Here is a 19242-nt window from a genome sequence, read left to right as displayed (position 1 = left end):
ATCTGTGAACCCATTTACTTTTCCAATAATCTGTTTGCTTATGAGCTTAGAGGGAGAGAACATTTGACTTCTAAAATTTTTAAAGTGTGTGAAATACTCTGTGAGACAAGGATTTTGTGGCTGTTTTCAGCTTGCAAACCTGAGTACGTTCTTTTCAATAAATTCTTTGTTGAAGTGAAAAAGTACATAGAGAAAAGTGCACCTGTGATAAGCAGAGTAGCCTGAAGAATTTTCACAAACCTGTGAAATCACCCACTGGATCAAGAAGCAGGATATCATCAGCACCCCAGGTGCCCCTTGTGCCATCTGTCAGATAGTCCTCCAGATAACTACTGTCTTGACTTCTGTCCCCATTGCTCAGCTTTATCTGTTCTTGCATTTTGTAATACCCTTGTATTACTCCAAGATCATGAAATTATTCTTTTATGTTACCTTTTAGAAGTTTTATTATTTTGCCTTTCACATTGACATCTATGACCCTTGATTGATTTATGTACATGATGTGAAGTAGGGTCAAGTTTCATTTTTTAAAATACAGATATCCTACTGACCCTGCAGTGTTTAAGAAAAGACTACCTTCCCATTTACAATGCATAGCACAGTCACTTTTCTTATCAATCAAGTGACTAAATATGTGTGGTCTGTTTTCTAGAACTCTCTTTTGTTTTCCATTGGTCTCTTTGTCTACACTTAGGCAAATCTCACACTGTCTTATTTGCTAAACTTTCAGAATAAATCTTGACAAGTGTTCTTATTCAAGATTGTTTTGGTTTTTTAAATGTTTAAATAAAGAATTAAGTTATTCCTACAAAAAGGATAACATTCCACTGGAATATATATTAAAATTCCACTGAGTCTATAGATCAATTTGGAAAGAATTGACCATAAGATATTGTCTTTTATCCTATGAATATTTATTTAGAACTCCTTTACTATCACTCAATAATAATCCTGTAATTTTTAATTAAATTAGATTTATTTCTCTGTATTTTGATGTTAAGAATATTTAAATTTTTTAACATTCTAATTGTCACTCATCTAAAACTATTTGCTATATTAAGTTGATTAAACAGACCCCTGAGGTGAAGTTAATACTAGTAATTTGTGAATCAAAGTCACCATGCACAGTAGATAATTTGTTTTCTCTCTATTGTTCAGACTAGTTGATTTCTGTTTATTTTCCTCAATTTGATCCTATTGGCTGTGATATCCATTCAACTCCTGAGTAAATCTAGTGAGCTTTTCATTTCTCTTATTTTATCTCTCACTTCTGTAATTCCCATTTGAGTGTTTTTTTACAACATCTATTTCTTTTCTAAGATTTGTCCATTCATTTCAAGAGCATTTGTAACTATTTTCTGGAGTATTTTTCTGAAGGTTGCTGTAAAGTCTGCATCAGATAATTCCACCCTCTGATTCATCTCAGTGTTAGTGTCAGCTGATTATCCTTTCTCACTCAAATAATTTTCCTGATTCTTAGTATGATGTGTGCTTTTTATTGTATTTGGACACCTTGCCTTTTACATTAAGAGATTCTGAGTCCTATTTAGTTTTGTTTTAAGTAGGCGATCACCCTGTGTAGGTCTAACATGCAGATCTTGGGCTAGTTTAGTGGTCTGTGGGTTCAATGGCTCTGATTTCAGAGCCTTTGTCATACAGTTACAGCCTACTAGGTTCCTGCTGATCCTTCCCAGTGCCCCTAGGAGGCCAAGGAATTTCCTTGGGCTGGATCTCCTGGTCCTCCATTATGGGAAGGCCATCTCAGGCCCAGGAAGACCAAGGAGGCTCCTCAAATAAGGCTGTTTGTTCTGATGTGGCCATTTGGTCACCCTAAGTGTCTGACCATGAGGAAGGAGGAGACCCTCAGGCCTGCCATGAAGGGGGAGAACTGACCCTACGTTGGCTGTCTTTGGGAAATACCAGACCTACGTCACCCCACTGCCTATTGTCTCTCCAGCCCTGGGATCCCTAACTACTTCCTCTTTCTCCCCCTTCACAGTTCCCCTTTTTGAGCCTTTAACATTACCAGTATTTATCCTTATACCCATCTGGAGGAGAAAAGAGAGAAAGGAATCTACACTGTCTAGTCTGGACCAGAAGTCCTATCATTGAATGAATCAGTAATAGTCAATCTTGAATATAATTTATTGACTTAAATATAGCTGGGTTATGAAAAGGAAACAAAACAGAAGATTCTTAGAATTGGTACGATCTTAGATTTTGGTGAACCCTCCCTCAAAAAGAAGCCACCTTTCCATAGAAAATCCAACACAGCATGGGATCAAGTAAAATCACTCAACTAATGGCTCCCTTGTTATACTCTGGCCAGGGATGGATATTCAAAGAAAACGTCAGGAATCCATAGAATACAGCTAAGGAAAAAGAGACAGAGTTGACTATTTTAATTTATATGGCTAAAGTATCTAAGGACAAAGGATAAAAAGCTAGTGAAAATAAAAGCAGTCTATTGACAAAACGAACACACATGCATGGAAAAGAGAAAACAAGGCAACTGAACTTCAGAAATATACACATGTGCATACACATTCGCATACCATCTTGGAGTAGACAGGAACTCGAGTCCAAAACAGGAAGCATAGGAAATACCAGCTGAAAAACTGCCTACTTGGCACCTGCCAAGCTGCCCCTCTGACCCCACTCCTATTTTAAGTCAGTGACGCAGTCGTGCTTTCCTTTTCTGCACCTGAAAGAATGACTTCAATCCAGACTGAAGAGATGGAGTTATTTTTAGACCTGGGTACATAGTATTTTGCTTTAGCCTGATCATTTGATCCTTCAAGGAAACAGATGTGGTGATGAACATTCCACCTGGTGTCCCACCAAAGGGAACCTGATTTCTCAGGCAATAATATATATTTTGTTGGTTTGGAGGCAATGACAAGGAGGCTGAGATTGGCACTTGTCTCTGCCCATCCACCTGTTCCAGATGCACCCTATGCCTCCCATACCAGGTTATACCCACCTGAGGAAGTGATTTCTAACTCAAATTGCTCTTCCCTCATTAGCTTGCTTTCCTGGAAAGCATGAGAAGACAGCCAGGTCATGGGAGTCCAGATTGAGATTTTTTTTTTTTTTTTTTGCTTGGAAAGCTGTGTCTTTTGAGCAAATTACTTATCTGGACCTTCATTTCCCATTCTACCATATGATTGTCTCCCCTTATCCATGGGGAATACATTCCAAGACCTCCAGTACAGTTGCTGCCTGAAACCATGGATAGGACCAAACCCTTTATATACCATGTTTTTGTTTTCTATACATATATAACTATGATAAAATTTGATTTATAAATTAGGCAAGTAAGAGATTAACAATGGTCACTGATAATAAAATAGAAAAAATATACAACAAACACTACAGTAAAATTACCAACATCACTACTCTTATTAAAATAGAGGTTATTTGAATACTAACACTGTGATATTGTGAGAGTTGATCTAATGGCTACTAAGTGATTGACGAGCAGGTAGCTTATACAGTCTGGATACACTGGACAAAAAGATGAGTCACATCCTGGGCAGGACAGTGAGAAAGTTTATCACATTACTCAGAGCAGTGCACAGTTTAAAATTTATAAATTGTTTATTTCTGGAATTTTCCATTTAATATTTTTAGACCACAGTTAACCACATGTAACTGAAACCATGAAAAAGGAAATTCTAAGTAACAAGGGTGTTCTCGTTGAGGTCTAAAGTGTCCCCCACGAGATGCATTGTGTGCAAGGCTTGGTTGCCAGCTGACAGGATATGGGAAGTGATTGGATCTGAAGGCTCATTAAGTGCATCAATCCACTGATAAATTCACTAGCAGAATGGGCTTAGTAGGGAGGGGCCTAATTGGATGAAGCAGGTCACCAAGGGTGTGTTCTTGAAGTATATATTTTGTCTCTGGCCCCTTCTTCTCAGGCTCTGTCTCTCTGCTTCCTGGCTATCATGAGGAGAGGAGCTTTCCTCCACCACACCCTCCTGCCATGATGTTTCTACCTTGTCACAGGCCTAAAAGCAATGAAGCCATGGACTGAAACTGCTGAAACTGTGAGCCAAAAAAAATCTTTCCTCCTTTAAACTGTCATCCTCATGTATTTTATTACAGTGATGAAAAGTTAACACAGGGGACTTCGTAGGACTCCTTTTGGGTTCCCTTTGGCCAGAAAGAACAGGATCCTTGTGGGAATGTTTTTTGTCTATGCCTGTTGGCTGCAGACCTCTCCTGAGCCCAGCCCCACACACTAAGGAGATAAAAATAAAACCCAGGGAACTCACCTGGTTGCTATTTCTCAACTCATGAGGGCTCTTGCCAGTCCACCTTCTTTTCTTCCAGCTTTTAGAGCTCTTATCATTGTTTTTTGAAGAGTTTTCAGGGCATTCAGTTGTATTTAGAGGAGTGGAGTGGGGAAAAGTGTCTGCTTCATCTTGTTCTGGCACCAGAAGTCAGCAAAGCCTGTTTAAAAATAATGTTTCAGACATGTTTTTCTTTCCTGGGTGATTTTTCCAGAAAGCAGAAAGAATGCTATCAAAGGTGCTTTCTATGATCCAAGCTACACTCTCTGCTTTCTTACAAGAGGTCAATTGCACTAATCCCCGGTTGCATTTCTCTGAGCCTGCTCTGGATTTAGTCAACAGGATATTGAATTACTTTTCAAAACCTAAACAGATTATCACTTCTCTCCTGGACTGCAAGTTGACCGGTCACGTCAGTATGTGTGTTTTCTGTGAGCTCTTTCCTTGCCTTGCCCAGTGTCCTGAATGAGGCTTTCCCTTGGGGGCCAAAAGACTGAAACTACATTTATCTAGAAAGAGGCTGTAGGTTCCTTAATTTCAAATGTTTAACTGCACTAATAAAGACCTCTGATGGCTGTGTCTCCTTGTTTCTGTCTTGGACCGTTGCCTGACACAGACAGGATGGGCTTTCAGCCCAGTGACTCGCGGGCAAGTGCTATATTAAAAACTTGGAGTTAATGTTTTAAATTAACCAGCAAAGATATACCAGACAGCACAGACTGTGCCAACTGATAGAAAGCCCTGCCCCTCCTTAAAAAAAAACAAAAACCTGTCTTTTTGTACCCTTTCCTTCACCGAAAAAATAGCCTCTGGTTTTCTCTTAAGTGACCAGATAGTGGACCACCTAAAAATTCAAATTTGTTGATTATCTTTACCTCAAAGATAATTTTTAGGAAAAAGTAAACTGGATTTAACATGACTTATGTCACTTTTTGTGCCCTATGTTACCTCTGCCCATGATTTTAAAGACTTCCATAAAATGAACATATAAATACTAAGATGTATAACAAAAACTGTTAGTTTACAAGATTTTGACTTAACAGTGCATACAGTGATTCATATGATCCAGTAAATAATATAAACCTTTAAAACTGAATAGTTACATCCTCAAGATGAAGGGAATGTTCAAATACAAAGTAACACATTTTCAGATACATTTTATGGATTTCTTTTTCCTTCCTCCCCTTTATCTCCATTAACTATATCTTTAAAAAAATATTTTTTGTTTAAAAACATATACCATTTTCTGGCTTCACGTGAAAAGTTTATTATTTGAGTGCAGGGTAAAAAAGAGGCTAATAAATTAACATACTCCATTTAAAATGGGAGCTCTTTGACTCCAAATTTATTAAAGAAATAAATAAATCATGTAGAACCAACTAGTGTATTAAAACGTTTTATTTATTTTACAATTATTTTTAAAATCAGTATTAAAGCATATTTAATTTTTAATTTTAATCTTGATTTTTTTGAGTAAAAGTGGAAGCACTGAGTGTCTTTAGTTCACAACATGAACAGGAGACTCATAGTCATCTATAACCTCAGCAGAAAATGTGATTATAAAAGTTTACACAAAACCCCAATTCCCCAGACAGACGTGACATGAACGGAGCCAGGAACATATTCTATCAGTCTTTGAAAATATTGTTTTCCCTCTTAAATGATAAGGCAAAAGAAAAAGAAAGCAAAATATGAAAAAGGTGACTACCTTTGCCTACCTCCAACAAACCTAATGTTATAAATTAAGAATAATAAACTAATTGGCTAACAAAGAAAACAGTTTTTCCTCTAGTTTCTTTTGAAGTTAAACTCCTTTTACTGTTTTTATTTTTGGAAACCTACAAATGGAGGCTTCCTTGGAAACAGATGAGTTCGGTGGAGTTTCGAAACTTAGAAGATAAACAAGGCAGTCAGTTTCCCTGCCCTCCCCCACACCCCCTGTAAATAACCCCAAGCCACAGTCTGGGCCTCTCTCTGCTCTTCCTGTCCAGGGGTGGGGGCAGGGCGGGCTGGGGGTGCAGGGAGTGAAGGACAGACTGAGAGGCCATGGGGAGTGGGGGAGTGGGGCTCATCTCCGGTGAACTGGCTGGGGTACAGAGTGCCACACGCATGCCTGCACACACAAAATGCACATGCTAGAACCAGGCAAAAGAACAGTTTTAAAAAAGAGAAAAGAAAGAAAGAAAGAGTCCTGCTACATCAGCTAAAATCCAGTCAGGCTCTTTCTGTTTGATGTCAGCTCCCAGTCCTGGCTTGGAATTGCCCACAGCGATATTGGGTTCCTGCCCACTGGGCAGGCAGAACGCTCTCCCTGCCAGCACTGGGCTTTTAATAAAACAGGATGTCATTCCATCACTGAGACTGATCCTGAAAACGGACCCCATCTCTATGAACTCCCTCCCCAAGAGGCATCAGTCCTTGGGGCCCATAAGTTATGGGGAACCCCTTCCTGGCCCGAGCTCTTGTGCTCACTGAGCCGGAGCACTGTGTTGGCCCCTTCTGGTTCTCACCCACAGTGAGACTCTGCCTGCTGCAACTTCTAACTTTGAGGCTCTGTCTGGTCTTCAGGGACAAACAGTGTGGGTTTTAAAATAAGGAGCTCACTTCCACGAGAAGGATGAAGACACTTTAGGCCCATCTTTGTGCAGCTGGCTCAATGAGCCATGCCACTTCTGGACTCGGACTTGACATCTTATCTCAGGGTGGCAAATTTCAGCATTTGGAGGAGATTCACTCTGCTATTTGTTTTCTCCCCACTTGGGATCAAATGGAGTTTGTCCTGTTGGAGGCCACTGTTTCTGAATTTTTTTCCAACTGTATCCTAAGAAAAAGTCCAAACTAGGGGATGAGATTCTATAGGCGTTTTCCTAGCCCAGAAGCTTGTGGCCAACTGTACACCACCCTCTTGTTGTAGGGCAGTGGAACTATGGCTCCAAAAGTCCTCCAAGCCCCACTGTCATGCACAGCAGTACTGGTATGGAATGGTCCTCGAGGTCAGTGAGGCAGGCATTCAGTGGGCAAATGGACTTGCATGACCTCACATGAGACAGAATTCCAACACATAAGACAAGTCATTGTCACTGATAGTCTGGATTCTCTCTCCAGATCTGCTCTGGGTTCCTGTATGGCTTTAGACAACTTGCTGCATATGTAATTAAGTCTAAAATGCAGAGGAGGTTGGTGGTGGAGAGGAAGAGATGCAGCTCATAGCGCTGTCACTTTCTCACCTGACATTCATAGGGAGTCACTCACAGCACTTTCCTCCTGTGCTTCACTGCGACTGCCCCACCAACCACAGCCAGATTGTCAGCAAGGGCCTGCAAAGGTTTCCAAGCTTCCTCCAGATCTGCCAGCGTATGAGTCTTTGACTCTCAATCCACTGTATTTCTATTTACTTTGAAGTTTGGGGAGGAAATGGAAGGAATTGGTGTTACAGGTGGTGTTTTCATTCCTTTTTTCACTTGACGTTTTGTGACTTTGGAAAAGAAGAGAAAGAGGAAGTCTACGGAGGGAACATCTGGGCATGTGGACGGTGTCAAAGCCAGGAATTTTGTCTCCTGGACTGCAGCCCAGATCCACTCCAAAGCAGTGGGGTCCTGGCAGGAAGCAGGATGTATGGGCCAACATCTGAGAAGAGCGTGCTGCAGGAGACCAGCCAGGGTGACCAGAGACTTTCAACGGCAACTTCAGAGGGAGGAATGGAAAGAGCCCAAATAAATCCAGAAAGTCAGAAAGGATGCAGCATGGCCCAAGAGTATCAGCTGAGGTTCTTGAAAGCAGAAGAAACCACTCTTGCTGATTCAAGCTTAGGGCGGGAAGTGCTGGAAGCTATGGAGGAGCTCCTGGGGTCTCAGCTGGAGGACTAGGTTCAGCCTAGGACAGGACCCCTCCACTGTCAAGAGCCCCATGGGAAATGGAGCTACTGTTGCTGCTTCCCAAGCTGCTTAGCTCAGCTCAGCTCAGCTCAGGACAGCTATGGGGAAGGGGAGGGAATATTGTGGACAATACCGAGGACACCTTTCTACTTCCATGAAGAGATTCCACCAAGATCTGCCATTCTATGAAGATTGTGCCCAGGGGTAGAAATAGTGCTGAAAAGGATATCAAAGCAGTAGATTCCAGGCTGGTGAAGAAGCCATGCCTGGCACTGTATGAGACAGAAAAGTGTCACTCCCACCTCAGTGAGTGATCAGACAAGGCCGAGAGTCCCTTTCAGAGAAACAGCAAGCAAATGTAAAAGGCCAGCTGGGCAGAGTTGAGGGTGACTCCCAGGTCAGTTTGCCAGGTGTGGATAACCCAGATGGGAAGCAGGTGGAAATCAAAGGGTAAAGACAAGTTCACTTAATTACTAGCTGTCAGGACCAAGCTGGGCAGAGCACATGAAGGAGTCCAGTGGATGACAGAGGCAGAAGTCAAAGTCAGGAATGTCCAGACCAAGGTGAAAAAGGGAGTAAGAGGCTGGGACTTGTGTGCTAGGTTCAAGGTCATCTATCCTGATTCTGGTGAGGTCTGTCTTGCTGGAAAAGAGCTGCAGGAGGTGTCAGCAATGCCATTCAGCCAGGAAGGCATAGATCCTTTCCTTGGAAAAGCCCATCTACCAAACAAATTCAGAGTTTCGCATAGCACCAGTTCTCAGAGTTAGGAGCCAGGTCCATACTAGAGGTCCTTCCCCTCACCGTGGCTGGGGGTTGAGGCTGCCACCACTTTCTCACCACCATGTGAAGAGACGCAGTCCTAAGTCTTGGGGACAACACTATAGCTCTGAACCCAGCTGTGCCTAGAGTCAATTAGACCTTTGAATTTCACTTGATGGGAGTCCTTGGAAATTCTCTTAGCAGAAGATTCTCTTTTTGTGTTTAAGCCAGTTTGAGTTGCTTTTCCAGCACACATAACCACAAAGCTTTGCAATAATGGTAGATCCTAATATTAATATTAAACACAACTAAGCACTTTTCCTTAATTCCCATAAATTCATAATTCCCAATTCTGCAGGAGGTAAATGCTATTAACATACCAAAAATTGATTTGTGGAAACAGGTCCTAGTGCTGCACAGCATTACCTGGAGGATGGAAGCTAGGGAGTCTGCAACTTATACACAGATCCTAAGTGAGACAAGAGATTTTGGGATGGGGGGGGGACCTCAAATTCTGCTTATATAATACTTAGTAATCCTGAATAATAATTTCCATGAGAGAATTCTTAGGGGCAACTGATGTGGCTGTGCAGGGTGGTCACTGACAATCCTAAAGTTATAGAAATGTATCCCCCAAATATGCAAAGGAAATGCAGAATAAGGGGAATACACAGGAGGAGTCTGGGACTATGAGACCCACACCCGGAAGTGAAGGCCCAGAGGGAACACAGGTTACAGACGAGGCCTCACCAGCAGAAGGGTTTTCAAGCTATTCAAAGAGCAGACAAAGAAAGGGAGAGGGCTTCACAGGGAGAAAGTGTTAAAATGTAGATGCCTGATAAAAAGGAGCCAGAGCCATGCAATGGCAATTTAGCTTTACTCTTTTTAGTTAAAAGAAATGTTCATCAAAAACAGAGAACCCTGGGTGGTGAGAAGGCAATGCTTAGGTACTTGCAGTGAGTTCAAGTCACTAGCTCAGGTGAACAAGAAAAGCCCTCGGAGGACCCTGCAGATGCACGAGAGTTCAACGCTGGGGAGCCCACTCCTCTGCAAGTGGTCCATTCTCAAAATTTGTAAAGATGGTAGATTGCTCAGCGGACATCCCTCAGGGAATATTCTAGAATTCTTAGCCATGCAGATGGAAAACATTTCAAAAAGAACATGAGGTGAACATGGGTATCATACACTGAAGCATCCACGGTTAAACAGGTGACTGGCAAACATTGAACACCCCAAATAATTTCAGCAAAGTAAGGATAAAGTATTTGAGAATATTTTTGCTTTTGAGAGGGAGGAATGTGGATCAGGAAAATCAGAAAAGAAGGATTTCTAGCTAATTGGAAAATGATGCCCAAATGGAATGATGAATTGAAGTTTTTCTAAGAGGATTTCTAGATCCATGCCAAAGGCCTTATTCTTCCACCAGCCCAGCCTAGTGGTGTCCTTGAAGGTGGACTTGGAGATGTCCTCTGATACCTCTATTAGGGCAGGAATCAGAGCAGTTAATCCACTGTTACTGTCAAGTGAGCTGCAGTTTGTGATCCACACAGGGCATTGTTGGGCATGAGGCTGGTGCTGTGACCATCGTTAGGTGCTGCCATGTCTGCCCAGTGCCCTGACTTTGGAGACTCATGACCCAGATCCCCACCTCAGCTCACCATTAGAGTCTTGTAACTTTGGCCAAGTCACTCCATCAACCTGACCCTCAATTTCCTTACCTATAGACTTGGTTTTCAAAGATTTGAAAGATTCAAAAGGCATGTGTGCCAAATGCAAGGTTAATTACAAGCCGAGAATGATAATATATGCAGTAAATCACCAGATCACAAAAGACTCAAACTCATTTCAACAGGTAGACTAGGAGGCCCCAACCAACAACATCAATAAAGATTCAGTTGGAATAGAGGTAAAAAAAAAACCCCACTAATAATTAAAAGTGCAGCATAGAAAACATGCCAGGCAGAGCATGGCTATTTGGGCAGTTGCTTATGTGAAAACAAGACAGGAACCCACACATCCAATAGTAACATGTAAGGAGCCACAGTGGCCTGTGGAGTAGAACACAGCTCTGAAGGCTGAGAAGTAGGGATCAGTGAAGTTTTGTTTGTTTGTTTTTTAACATTTGGGAATATAAAAGGGAATTATGCTGCAAGATGAAAAGCCAAACACAAAATATTATCTAATTGATGGATATAGTTATGTGGAAGTGTTAATGAAAATTAGACAATTGGCAGGTCTTATGGAGAGATGTTCTCTCTAAAAGTTGTATCTATACTCCCAGAACCAAAGAAAATCTGGTGATTTTAATTGCCATGGGTTTAATGTCATTCAGTAATGGGATGTGACTGCTAAAAGCCCATGAGGCTTTGGTTTTCATTGGTGGATGTATAATATTTACTGGGTGTGATTCTCACAGAGCTGTATCCACACACCAGACATGACACACCTAGTAGTTGAGTAATGAGACAGGAACCCATCCAGGTAACAGGAGTAATAGAACTGGTAACCGATGTAGCCACCACACACAAGCTTGTTCAATACTTCTGAACAAACCTCTTGAAAGGGAAATTAACAATAACTTCCAGATAGATTAAGGAATTAAATGCAAAACTGAACACATTGCACAGCTAAAATATGAACAAACTGTACCTTATCTGTACCTTGGGGGAATAGAATTTCCTAAGCATTAAAAATAATAGGAATAGTTACAGAGAAAAACACTGGTAGGCATGAAAAATACAAAACTTCTGACTCTTAAATCACCATAAAAACTTAAAAGGCAAAAAACCCCCAACCACCTGAGGAATAAATATGACAGAGTCATATGTACTATATATAAATACATATATGGGGTATATACATAGGACAAGATGAGCAGAAAAATGGGCAAAAGACATAACAATCCTAAATAAATGCAAATGATCTATAAGAAATAGAAAGATGCTCAAACTCACATACAACCAAAGAAATGCAAATAAAAATAGTAAGCTAATATTTCCCTTTCAGAATGGCTTTTACAGTTTATCTTGTGTTATTATGACAGAATATCTGAGGCTGAGAACTTTACAAAGTACAGAGATTCATTTAGGTCACAGTGCTGGACACTCAAGAAGGTGGCCCTGGCATCAGCTTGGCTCTGCAAGGAGGCATCAGAGAGCTTCGAGGGAGAGGCCAGACTCACTGTAGCAACCCATTTTTTTGGGAACTGATCCAGTCCACGAGACCTGACCCACTCTCATGAGAAAACAGGAATCTGTTCATGAGGACAGAGTCCTGTGACCTGGCCACTTCCACTAGGCCCCACCTTTTAAAGGGCCCAGACTTTAACACACACCCCTGAGGCTGGAGTTTCTAGCATATCATGCCTTGGGCTTCATCCAAACCATAGTAATGGCTAAGAAGGTAACATACACAAGGGTCCAGGGATAGGGACAGCAGTGTGGGTGGGGATCCTCGCTGGTCTCTGAGCATGTATCTTCAAGTACTGACATTTAGTCAGCCTTCTGCACCATCAGTGTCCTTGTCACCAACAGAAGATAATAATCATTCCATGCCACAGTGCTGCAGGAGGCTTGGGTGGGCTTACCCCAACCTAGGGATGACACTTGAAAGGATTTTTATGTAGCTAGAAGCAGGCCATCAAGGATGGTTAAATAAACCATAGTGCATTTAGACAATAATACACTGTAAAATGCACATTGTAAAAGATCATTTCCTAATGAAAAGTGCTATAGATGCTGCAATCTCAATATTATGAAGGAAAATATACATAATTTTTTATACATGGAAAAATAGTTCACATTTTGGTTTCTTTCTAGTAATTATCTCTAGTGATGGGCTTATAAGTGATTTTTTTAAGAAAAAATATAAGGACAAAAGAATTTGAAAAATGGTATTAATACCAGAGAAAGTCTTCCCCAAAGCAAAAACTCTTCTAGCATGTGTTGAGAATGACAATCAGCATGTAGACTGCTGGAACCCTCCTATGACCCTCGACAGTCAGAGGAAATGGTTATGTGTGGCCTGGCAGAGATAGGGCTCCTCAAGCTGTGACACCTGTCTGCACATACTTGATAGATGCCAGGCCAGGGAGCATCATGATTTTGTCCTTCACAATAGCTCATCACCTGCCTCTCCAGGACAGGACTCTCCAGCAGGAAATCAGAGTGTCTAGAGGAATTTGGGACCAAACTGGGACCCTCAGGGAGACTCAGCTGTTGATGGGCATCTCTGCCCACGCAAGAGCAGGCACAGACCCGGTCACTTCCTGGGCTTCTGCTCTACATAGGATTTGGGCTTTCTTTCTTCCCTCCTTCTCTCCCTCCCTCCCTCCCTCCCTCCCAGCTGAGATCTCTGCACTCTTTATACAAGGTGAGCAGCATTTTCACCAGCACCTGCATTTAAGTGATGGGATGGGGTGAGTGGAGGGAGGTTCAAATGAGATAGATCAGAAAGTTCAGCAAGCAGAAAAGGTCATGTTTTCTAAGTGAGAAAGAGGCATTTCTCTCTGCATTAGGGTTTATATCTAAATGTCCCTCTAAAGCTTCATTCTATCACAGGCAGGACCTTTGGAAAGTAATGAAATTATAAGGCCATTGCAGGTGACTTGCTGGTAGGAGGTGGGGCCTGGTGGGGAGAGGTGGGGCCACGGTGGGTGTGGCCCTGGAAGGTTCTGTCTTCCTGCTCTGCTTCTCCCTTGACTTTGCTTCCTATGGGCCATGGCAAGAGTAGCTACTCCCCCATCACGTCTTGGTGCTGTGCTGTCCTGCCTTGGAGCCAGCCTACAATGGACTGAAATGTGAGCCAAAATAAACTTCTCCTCCTTTAAATTGTGGGTATCAGGTATGGTGTTCCAGGGATGAGAAAGTGACTAAGACAGTATGTTAAACCATAAACGAGGTCATTCGGGGTGTTTCCTGGTCAGAGGTTCTGAGCCTACATAGCAAGATGCGTCATTCATTTAAATTGCATTCCCCAGAATAGGAAGCCTACAGGAGAACCAAGCCCAGGCCACACTGTGAAAGAACAGAGGTGACATTTCAAATCAGTGGGGACAAATGGAGCATTTAGTAATAATATGGAGGCAATGGGGCTGCTCTCTGAAAAAAAAAATGTAGTCCAAACTGCATATTATAAGAACCAAATGCAGTCCACATAGATCAAATATTTAAATGTAAAAGAAAAGGAAGCCATAAAAATACTGAAAGAAAACAATAATTTTTTTCATTTCAAAGTGAGGAATATTTTCATACATATAAACACAACATACAAAACCAAAAAGGGAAAACTTCATGAAAATGACTACATTTTAAAAAATCAAGTTTGTAAGCACACATCAGTAATACCAACCCTCCAGAGACTGAGACAGGAGGATCGCCACAAGTTCAAGGCCAGCCTGAACTAGATAGCGAGATCCTGTGTCAAAACAAAAACAAACAAACAAACAAAAATCAGAAGCAAAATCAAGTTTGTCTGCGTGGCCAAATGTATCATAAGCAAACACAAAAGGCAAATGCCAAATTGGAAGAAAATACTATTTTAAACTGATATCTCAGACAAGGTGCAAATATCCTTAATATACAATATGTGGGGATTGTCTCATCAAGGCTCTTAAGCATTTGAAGAGATGGCCAATGTCATTCACTCAAAGAGAAATGCAGTTGAAATCTATATCAAGCTACCATTTTTAATCTTTCAAGCTGTGAAATTTTTCTCACATGCCTTATGCCAAAATGCCCTGGAAACAGGTATTCTTATGTATCCTAATGGTTTGTAAAATACTGTGACCAAAAAGGAGGAGAGTTTGGCAATATCTATCAAAACTGCAAACACACTTACGGGTCTGCTTGGGGGTTCAGCTGCTGTAAATTCACCTACAGATATCCACACGCAGGTGTGAGCAGTGCGCACCCAGAAGGCTATTTGGGCAGCATCAGCATTGCTCATATTCACCGAAGACTAAACACAACCCAAATGTCTCACAGTCTGCAACTGGCTAAATAAACAGCAGTGCAGTGTGCTGCCCTTTGTGTAACAGAATCAAGTGCCCCAGCTGTGTGTGCTAAGAACCCCACAGGACCCAAGGAATCAGGCAGCGGAGGAGGTTGCTTCTCAGGAAGGAGTCAGGAGCCCTGAGGGACAGAGGCAGGAGGAGGAGAGAGACCCTTCTCCACACACTGGACTGCGTGCAAAGATTATTTATTAAAAATACATTTTAAAATTTAAAACCTAAAACTTGTATCCTCCTTTCTTCCTAGGGACAGCCAGATGCAGCAGGCTGGTGGCTGAGTACCCAGTCAGATACCAGCCACTTTGTCTCTGGCCAGATACGGTGCTTGCAGAGTCCAGAGTGGGGACAGTGGAGAAGGTCCTGCCCCGCCTCAGCTGTCCTTGCTGTGGCGCCACATCCATGTTCACTGGTAACACCGCCTCACATCTGGGGCCAGCTCTGAAGGCTTTGTCTCGCAGCATTCATAAGTACATGCCACCAATACAGCTTGTAGCTTCTCCAGATCCTCTTGAGGAGAGACAGAGAGAAGTTGGTGTGAAATTTTAAATAACCAAAGCCTCACAGTTGCTGGGCAGCCTCAGGAATTCAGAGGTGTTAATTGATAGTGAAGGTGTTTATGACCAGGGCCCTTTTCACAACTCCAGGTCACCTCATTTTACTTCTCCTCCGAGCAGGTTTAATATAAAATCTCACAATTTGCCCTTATTTCCCCCATCCCAATTAAAAATAACAGGTGCCGGGCCCTGGGGTAGGGCGAGCCCACTGTGGCCCCCATGGCTCTGCCAGAGACACAAGTGCACTGTGGCTTTGTGCCTGTCACAGTGTCACTGCACTCCAGCTTCTGGCCTGATCCTGCTTTTTGGATCAGCAAACAACTGTGGGTGACTGCCTTGTGCCAAGCCCCAAGTGGGCCAGCCTTGGCACTCCTGCTTTGGCTCCTCCATCAGGACCTGAGTGGAGAAAAGACTCGTTTCTGGCTTTGCAGAGAGGTTGGCCAAGCCACTTCCCGCTATCACTCTGAAGGAGGTGGCAGCTTGGCTCTCAGGCCTGGCCTGCTGCCTGGGGATATTACCAGTGAGTTCCCTTGTCTGGACACAGGCTGTAGGCTCCTGGGGCCTCTGCACTGGAGCTAGCAAGTCACTGTCTGCATGTCCCTCTTGGTGCTTCCTGAGGTCCTAACACAAAGGTGTCCAGGAGGTATGAGCAGAGGGCTGGTCCCTCCTGCTGAGACCTGACAGCCACACAGGCAGCCATAGTCCAGACTTTTTAAAAATGAGCTAACTAACAAGTACTGAGTGGGACACCCAGAGCAACTGCTGCTTGTACATTTGTGTATGCTGGTTTTTGCGTGTGCATTAGCATACACGAGTGTGCATAAGTGTGGGTGAGTGTGTGCACACGTGTGCATTCGGTACCCATGAACACTAGGCAAACAAAAGTGCCCCCTACAGATGGCCACATCCTCTCCAGGACTGCCTGGAACTCTGTTCTGGAATTAGTCCACTTCTCTGACGTTTGGGACAAGGAAAAGAGGAAAGGGGGTCATTTGCTTTGTGCCCTCTTCTTTGGCTCAGAAGGAAGGGATTCTGTTGAGCAAGGCTAAGCAGGAAGAGTAGCTTGCAGTATTTCTGGTTAAGCACAGATGTGGGAGGGCTTTCTGAAAGGAAGAAGAGAGAGAGAGAGAGAGAATGTGCACTGGGGTTAAGGGAAACCGGAGGAAGCCCTCAGTAATGTATGGAAAGTAAAAACACAGAAAGCTAACCTCAAACAATTGTTTCTTTCCTGGAGGCTAAAATTCACGGGCAAGTAGCCAATAGCCACATTAGGATACGAAATATAATATGTTTATAATAAGTTTGCAAACTGCCCCTCATTGGCACCGTGCATGTGCAGGGCACCGCAGCCCAGGAAGACGCTGCCCCTGGCCTGCTGTCTAGGGCAAGCTCACCAGAGCTAGCAGGTCACCATGTGTACAGCCCAATCATCCTGTTCACCTTTCTCAATCACCCACTTCCCTCTGGTCCAGATAAACAGGTTCCCAGAGAAGACAGCTGGAGTGACCGAGAGCCAAGGGAAGCTGCCTCTCCCTCCCTTGTTGGAGGCACTGCCACTACTGTAGCAAAAACTCAAAATGAGCTCTGCAGGTTGGGAGCACCCACAAGTCACTCAGTCCTGTTTCGCATGAAGCCAGCCAGGCCCCTGAAAATACCCTTCTGCAGGTTCTGAGTCCTGTGAGCCATGCCACTCCTGGGTAAGGTAGCAGACTGGCCCACTGTGGGCTGTCCCCGCTCCAAAAGACATTGTTGTCTTCCACTGGGGTGAACTTTCTATGTCATAGTGCCTCCCACTTTCCAGAACAATGACGAATAAAAATAGTATCCAGCACTTATTTGGCATTTACTGTGAACCTGGTATTGTCTCATTGTACCCACTCACAACCCAAGGGAGAGACCATTATTAATTATTTTACAGATGTGGAAATGGAAGTATAGAAGGTTCTGACAACTTGCCCAAACTCCCAGCATTCATTGTGGTATCTGGTTTTAAATGCAGGGTTTTCCAGTTCTAGAATCCAAGCACCTGCCTTCGTACCCCAGTTCTTCCCTTCTCATGGAGGTCTGTCCTTCTCAGCTGAACCACCCAGAACTTGTGCCAGTCCATTCGCATCCCTTTTCTCTCCTACAGAACAGCTTTATTCTGGAATCCTTCTTCTGACCTCTGAAAACACTGATCCACAAAGGATATTCTTCTCTTCTATTCAGAATTGAGCAAACAATAAATATGGTGGCTAAAAAAAAGAGAATCAAGATCGGACACATCTAACTTAGCATTCTGCATGCATCTCTCACCAATCTTGGACAAATTACTCAACTCTTCCAAGTCTCGAGTGCCCCTCTGTTCAAATAGGAACTAAAGGTTGTGTAAGAACTAAATAGGATAAAACCTAAGAGCTTCCAGGCCATGTGTGCAGGTGACAGACAGCTCTGCTGAGCATGTGGTGACAGAAGTGATAAGTCTCAGAGGACATATGGGTGGATGTCCCACCACCAAGCTTTCATTCCTTTCCTAACTTCTGACTGTGAGACTTCCCAACATCAGGTGAGGACTTGCTCAAAGACTTACAAACCACAAGCCCCAGGAAACCATCTTCTGGATGTAGCTCTTTAACTCCACTGCCATTTCCTGTGGGGAAGCACCTAAAAAGGGGAGCAGGCTGGCAGGGGCTAGGAAAGTGCAGGGGTTAACAGGGCTGATGGAGCTTGGTGTTGGGCCTGGCCACCGAGAACTCTCCACGCAGTCTTGCCTGTTGCTTTAGGTCTTCCCTTCCTTCTGTAGGTGTCTTGGAAGTCACCTCTGTAGCACATTTGTTAGCTTCTGGCCAGGTACTTTTAAGGACCATCACCTATGCTTGCAGGGAACAGTTGCTGTCCCTTGAAATGACTATTAATGGCCCTTCAAACTTCTTTAGTTTCAGATAAGGCCCTCCAGAGAAGCTTAGAAAGAACCTGTGAAAAGGAACAAAGTCATTCTGACCTACCCCTTTTAGGTAGCCTGGAGTAATCTTTGCTCTTTATAATACTACATTCTCCACCCAAAGATGTCTGGGCCACCATTTTTGAACATTCCATATATGAAAAAACTGCCTTTGAATTGCATGTGCTCAGGAATGTGCCATCTCTACATGTGATGATGTAAAGTCTTCCCTGTAGACTATGTACAAATTTTCCCAACAAATGCCCTGTGCTTTCTCTGTCTAGGAGAATTATCCCCTGTGCTCTTCTTACTTATTGTATGTAATACAACTTTCTTTACTCTTTTACTCCTGCTTGTGCTTGTTGGCATTATGTTCAGTTGCATATTGATTCCCAGAAGTGAAGCAGCTTTAAAGACTGAAACTTAAGCCAAGAGTAGTGGCACATACCTATAATCCTACCACTCTGAGAGACTGAGGCAGGAGGAGTGCAGATTCATGTTTAGCCTGGGCAGCTTAGCAAGACCTTGCCTCAAAATAAACAAAAAAAAGGGCCGGGGATGTAGCTCAATGCAAGTGCCCTGAGTTCGATCCCCAGAACTTTAGTTGTGCTGCAGGGGCTGCCTCCACATCCTGGATAGATTCAAAATGTGAAAGAGGACTTCCAGAACTGTTCAGAATGTGGTGACAATGTTGAAATGAGTGTGTTTGAAGCAAGGGGGGGTGTTTTGAGGGGGGTTATTAGCAATGTGTCTTTTACTGTATTTGAAAAATTTAAACATTCACTGTATATTTTGATCACCCCCTTTACCTTGAAATGTATCCAAA

At 43.0% G+C, this 19242-nt stretch overlaps 1 protein-coding gene and 1 long non-coding RNA gene across 3 annotated transcripts in view; one reads left to right on the top strand and one right to left on the bottom strand.

The window, feature by feature from the left end:
* The window catches only part of Bcl2l11 (BCL2 like 11), a 190787-nt gene extending 186500 nt beyond the window's left edge, over positions 1 to 4287 (top strand). For both annotated transcript variants that reach the window (XM_087202708.1, XM_087202666.1), the window contains exon 4: positions 3924 to 4287. In XM_087202708.1, coding sequence (XP_087058834.1) covers positions 3924 to 3992 — 69 coding nt within the window. In that variant the 3' untranslated portion in view covers positions 3993 to 4287. The remainder of the gene's footprint in view (positions 1 to 3923) is intronic.
* LOC147829735 (uncharacterized) overlaps positions 1 to 19242 on the bottom strand; it is a 201635-nt gene that overhangs the window by 56943 nt on the left and 125450 nt on the right. Inside the window, exon 3 of the long non-coding RNA XR_015447906.1 lies at positions 4281 to 4458. This is a non-coding gene — a long non-coding RNA (uncharacterized LOC147829735). The remainder of the gene's footprint in view (positions 1 to 4280; positions 4459 to 19242) is intronic.

This window comes from Heterocephalus glaber, unplaced genomic scaffold (genome assembly GCF_053883595.1).
Source record: "Heterocephalus glaber isolate CG9 unplaced genomic scaffold, H.glaber_assembly_v1.0 deba00000470, whole genome shotgun sequence".
Lineage (NCBI taxonomy): Eukaryota > Metazoa > Chordata > Mammalia > Rodentia > Bathyergidae > Heterocephalus > Heterocephalus glaber.
The sequence above is the reverse complement of the archived record's forward strand: the minus strand, read 5'-3'. Positions and strand labels throughout refer to the sequence as shown.